This window comes from Uloborus diversus, unplaced genomic scaffold (assembly GCF_026930045.1).
Source record: "Uloborus diversus isolate 005 unplaced genomic scaffold, Udiv.v.3.1 scaffold_13, whole genome shotgun sequence".
Classification (NCBI taxonomy): Eukaryota; Metazoa; Arthropoda; class Arachnida; order Araneae; family Uloboridae; genus Uloborus; species Uloborus diversus.
The window spans coordinates 4,389,180-4,395,179 of NW_026557987.1; the positions used below are offsets into that span (position 1 = coordinate 4,389,180).

General features: G+C 30.7%; 1 protein-coding gene across 2 annotated transcripts in view; it reads right to left on the reverse strand.

Annotated features, from left to right (window-relative positions):
* LOC129232669 (proteasome activator complex subunit 3-like) overlaps window positions 1-5,788 on the reverse strand; it is a 31,479-nt gene extending 25,691 nt beyond the window's left edge. Inside the window, exons 1-2 of one of the 2 annotated variants that reach the window (XM_054866802.1) lie at window positions 5,661-5,788; window positions 644-676 (exon numbers count right to left, since the gene is read on the reverse strand). In XM_054866802.1, coding sequence (XP_054722777.1) covers window positions 644-676; window positions 5,661-5,720 — 93 coding nt within the window. In that variant the 5' untranslated portion in view covers window positions 5,721-5,788. Of the gene's footprint in view, window positions 1-643; window positions 677-5,456; window positions 5,571-5,660 lie in introns of those variants that run through there. The other variant, XM_054866803.1, reaches the window with a different exon arrangement.
* Window positions 5,789-6,000: the final 212 nt, after the last annotated feature.

The following is a 6,000-nucleotide window of genomic DNA, read 5'->3' on the forward strand; positions in this document are numbered from 1 at the left end:
GCCAACTGCGATATTCATAAATTCAGCAAAAGAAGTTATGGTGAAAAGAAAATGCTCAGAAATTTCCCCAAATATTAAGGAGAATCTCAATGTCTTATGCAGTGTTTATTAAACTTAAATGTAAGCTGCATATTTAGAAAACAAGCACTTGCATTGTATATTTGTAAAAAATTTCACTTTGGTTTTATGAGTTTAGTTTTCTACAGAAAATAAATTAGGTGTTTGACTAAGACTTTTGGAATTTGGCAATTTAAAATCCTTAGTGTAGGTCCTTAGCCCTGATTTACGATTTCTTAAACTAAGGCTATTATGAACCAGACAATTTTTAAGGGGCAGGGATGTTTTTTTCTGGCACACTTATATACTGACATACATACAGTAATACAGAAAGGGAGAGGAGATCAACCCCCCTAGAACCTGGGATTTTAACATATATTGCCAATCTCAATACAGTAGTTTTTAAATATACCTTTAAAGACTGTTACTTCACTAAGAGAACAATTCGATAACTTTACAATAAAAATTAAGCTGTGCTACCATTTGCTGGCATTTATTAAAGTTAAAAATGAAATATCATAAAAACTAATTTTAATATCAATTGCATTTGTAGGGAATAGTAGAAATTTAAAATTGGACAACTTACTTGAAGTTTTACTTTCTCTTTGTAATCATTAACCTGAAACATGAAAAGAAGATTAGCATTCCAAAAAGGAAAGAAAAGAAAATTGCAACAGTGTTTTGATTGAAGATTAGTCTATTTCCTAAGTAATTAAAAATAATGTAGAAAAAAAAACTGATCTACTAAACAAATGATTTTTGATAGCAAAGTCAATCACATCACTAATTAAAAGTTAAAAATTTACTTGTGTGAGAAAAATTGCAAAACAAAACATGAAAATGCAGATGAGAAAGAAGCGTTGTGAGACACAAAATTACAAAATTCATTGCACACATATGTTTTGGGTTTCCCTGCACTCTTGAAATAATTGTGAATATATAAAGAGGCCCGATTTAAGAGTAAGCCCATGAATCATGGGCTTTAGGGGACCCTAGCGGCAGGGTTGTAGTTTTGGCCGGACAAAACCCATTTTTGCCATGACACTGGTAGAAACTGGCCACAACTAGATTTAACCACCGTAGAACTGAGCAAAACTGTATTGTATAAAAACACACTTATATGTGTACACATACAATTTTGTATGCATAATATTGCACATTTTAATGGATGATTAAAAAAGAAATAGAATGTGTATTTATCATAATTTAAGTCATTTTTTAAACTGATTTATTGATTAAAAGCAACTACTAAACAGCCTACAACATGAACTAATAGCTATTCTTCACAAAACTTGAAACATATTTCGAATATGTTAAAAGATTAGTAATATACTTTGATTAAATTTTGAAATTCATTTTGTGTGCAGTAAACTATGAAAGAAGTAGGTATTTATTGTGCTATTTACACTGTTTGAAACATATTTTTAAAAAATTATCACATAATTCTCCTATGAGGCAGGGTTGGCCGAATTGGACCCAATGGGATTTTTTGAAAAAACCCATTTAAAAAAACCCATTATTTAGCCCACTTTTGGGTTTTTTTAAATTTTCTGAGAAGTTTTTAAAAAAATTAATTAATTTAAATACTTTCACAATTAAAACTTCTTTTTTATTTGTTCTTCACCACAGACAATGAACACAAAAAAATGAATTTTGAACTTCAATAGTATTTCTTAAATCTTAACAGCATTAAAAAAATACTTCAAAGAATTTAAATAAATGTATTTAACTTTTTTCTTTAACTGGTCAATAAATAACTCAAATTATCTTGACCAAATCCTGTCACGTCTGATTTTCTCAATATTTGTAGATTGTACAGAGGAAATTAATCTACTTAAAAGGCTTTCATGTGAATTATTTTCTGCTAACCAACGCGTCACAAATCTCGAATAAACACAAGGTATATTTTTTTAGAAATAAACAGATTTTTCAAATGGTCGACAGAAAACAGAACAGGTACAGTATTTTCATTATCTTACGAAAAAGTTTAATATTTGTTACTCTGTACACAGAAATAGAACAACGAGCAACATAAAATTCAAAGAAATGTCTTGATTAAGCTGGAATTCAGTAAAAAGGGATTTAAACTACTTGAAGTTCTACAGTAGTTTTGCATAACAAAATGAAATGCAATAAAGTAAAATGCAAAAAAAAAAAGTAGTAATTAAAAACGAACAATAGATTTTATCACTCGAGAAGTGACTTTGCGTAAACTGTTGGTAATAATGAAAATTGAAAAATCTGAAACTTCACCATTTTTGGGTTTTTTCGTCTTTTATACTTTTCTCCAGAAAACGCTGAATTTTAACTAGTTTTCCAGCTTTTTTTACCCGAAGACAATTTTTGCACTTTGTCCCTATATTCACGCTACAATATGCTATAAGTACCCCACATTTTCCCTAAAAAAGACAAAAAACCCACATTTATTTTAAAAAACCCAACTTTAGTTGGGTTTTTTTGGGTTTTATTTAAAAAAAACCCAAAAACCCTGGGTCCATGGGCTTTTTTTTAAAAAACCCGGGTTTTTGCCAACCCTGCTATGAGGTGACTAACCTTTAGGAACATGCTGTCATTTTAATACTTGCAAGGCTTGTAAAATGAACTATTTACTTAAATAATGAATAGTGACTGATTATGGGATTGATGTTTCATATTTATTGTAATTATGTATTATTTTGATTTTAAACTTTATTATTTCTCACTCTTTATTTTCTTATATTATGATTACAATTTGTAGACTTCAAATTAAGGTTTCTTTCATTATTTATATGTAATATTTCATTTTACACATCTATCACTTTTAATGGAGTTAATTTAGCATTAGCTGTTTTACTCATTTTTCTTCTGTTAGCTACCTTTACAGTTATATGATTCATCAGAAATAAATAATATGCATTAGTCGGTGCAGTCAAAAAATTAATATTGTATTACTTTGTTATATTATTGATGTATTGATACATCATAAAAATATATTATATAACTTTTTGGTTATTTTTAATAATAAATGAACAATATTACTTTGATTAATATATTGTTCTATATTGAAAATACCATAGTTGAAAAAATAAATATCGAAAATATGATATTTTCAAAATAAATATCGGATATATGTCCGCAAATTTTGGTGAGAAAACTATCTGGAATGATATCTAGCATAGAATTAGACCAAACTCGGATTTCATTTCATGTTAGAATTTGGAGTTTACTATTACTGCTTAAGGCATTTATTTTGTTTCTGTTGATTTACAATATTTCAAGATGTTCAATCTTTTATAATTATTCAGTAAGTTACGGCCCTATAGCCAGGGCTAAGGCAGAAATACATGAAATACACTGCCAGCTCAGTCAATTCCAGCCAAGAGGTTTTCCACCTCCAGCTCAGTCAGTCCTATGCCAGGCTAATGAGTGCTAATAAGCACAAAACTGCAGTTCTCGGCTGGAATTGACTGAGCTAGCAGTGTATTTCATATCTTTTATAATTGTTTATGTAAATTTCAAATTACTACAGTTGACGCTCGATATAACGACCATCTCCGTCCCAGAGAAAAAGGTCGTTATAACGAGTGGTCGTTATAAGAGGTATAAATTTAAAAAATGTACACCATCATCATGCATGCCCAAGTAAATGCCCAAATGTTTTTTATCATAGGAATTTTTAGAAAAGTAGTGTGCAAAATATTATGACAGAATATTAAACAAGTTTTAAAGTAGAAAATATAGGGAGGAAAATGTTACACTTTCAGATCTGCTGTTACTACTATTACCACAACAATTTCTGAAGATAAAACCAGAAACAGAGGTCTGCCTTTTTAGCAGACGTGATTTTTGCAAAACATTATTTTCTGTTTCAGATATAGGTGATAAATTGTGTTTCTCTTGCTTTCCAAAGAAACATTTAAAAGTCCCCCGAGAACCCCAAATCTTAAAAAAAACTAGATTCAAACACCTAACTACCAATACATCTGTCAACTCCCTTTTCTTAGGAATCTGGAATTTTCTCGATTTTTCCTCCCATTATTTTTTCTGTGCTAGCTGTGGTGAATGATAATGCCCCCCCCCCCCCCACCCCCTCTTAAAGTTGGATTTGACATTGAAAACTTTAGGCAGATGTCCGTAAACAATAATCAATGTCATTTTAAGCTACAAATTTGTTTTATTGGAAAGAACACAAGAAATAGGGTCCGCTGATTCGGTCGCTGTATTGGATTAGACGATACAGAACAGTCATTATAACGAAAGCAAATTAACATAGAGTTTATAGGAACAAAGTTGGGACTTCTACCACTGGTCGTTATAATGGGACGGTCTTTATAATGTGTGGTCGTTATAATGAGCGTCGACTGTAATACATTGACTCAGAAATTAAATAGCTTCAGAACTTCCTTTCCATGGATAATTTGGGGACATTTGAAAACATTTTTGGGGACATGTAACAAAAGACAAAAAGATGTGTGATTGGGCATGTTCTTTGGTTTTTTCAGGTCAAGGGCCCTCCACAGGTTTGTTGTGCTCACAGTCTGGAAATTTCTAAATCAGGCCCTGGAGCCTCAGAGCAACAGTAAGATATCTTAATGTTATTTCTGGGATCAGATATCTTACTGTTGCTCTGAGCACACAATATATTGAACTTTCATGCATTGTAAATATGCTTGCTCATATTTTGATCAAATTTAGGAACGAGATAAGTATGAATTGCATAAAACAAAAATGCAGTAAAACTAGCCTAAGAAGGTACCTATTTTCTCCCCCTTTTAAAGGATCTTTAATCATTTAGAGAAATAATTAAATGTTCAACATTGAAATTTTATTAATTTAGCACTACCATTTTTTAACTAGTCCACTTTTTAACAAATAAAACACACTGCAAGCTTTTTATTTATATGCATGAAAAAAATTCATTTAATATTATTTTGGGATGTTATTGAGTTTTTAACTTTTTTATTTTACCTATAAAACTAAAAAAAAACCTACAAAACTAATCTTTTTCTAAATAAAGTCATTCATAAATTTAACATAAGCGAAAAAAAATTCATCCAAGCACTTTCTACTCAGTCTATCCATTGTTTTATTTATTTTTCGCTTAAAAAATAAAATACAGTAATTTTTAAGAAGAAAAAGAAACGAAACACGTTGCGCACAGTCCTGTCTGTTTAAAAGCTTAAAACTCGAGTAAAAATGGGCGCAATTTACTGTTTTTCCTGCCATTCGAATATTTTCGATCCTGATGAAATTGAAACTTTAGCTTTTAGCATGGTAACCACAGCAAATTACACATCTATAAGTAAACAAACTTTACATAAGCCTACATTGCACTTCAAAGGCATTACATACGAAATAAACGTCTAATGTTCGAGAATTGAGTAGATCACCGTCCCAAGTATTTTCTAAAATTAACTTACCTGTTGATTAAGAGCATCTGCCATTGAATATTAGTTACAATAAAAAATTTATTCGACCAGTTTTAAAAGAACAAAACTCGAATCTCTATAAATGAATCGGAAAGCTTACGGCGCATGCGCAGGATCGCGTACGAGGGAGAAACATGCTACAACACCAAATTACAATATTATAATTACTTCGGATTATTACTAATCATTTCATACCATGGATTTTCCGGCGTTAGGAAGCTTGAACTTTTCGGCTGTTTTGTACAATGCTTCCATAATTACGTGCCCGAGGGAGAGAGATTAGGATATGACGGCAACTTTTCTATTTTGACTGTGAAAAAAAGATCATATACATAGAGTTGACTTCTCACCTTTTAGAAAGAGTTTGAAATGATGTCAGAAACAGCCGCTAGTGGCTTGAGCTTGTCTGATAAATTAAAATTTAAAAGCAAAACTTGTAATATTTTTAAAATCAAAACAGTTTATCTGAAGCTGACAAATATTCAGAAAATATTATTACCACTGTCATCTACGGATTTGTCTTATGTAACCATTA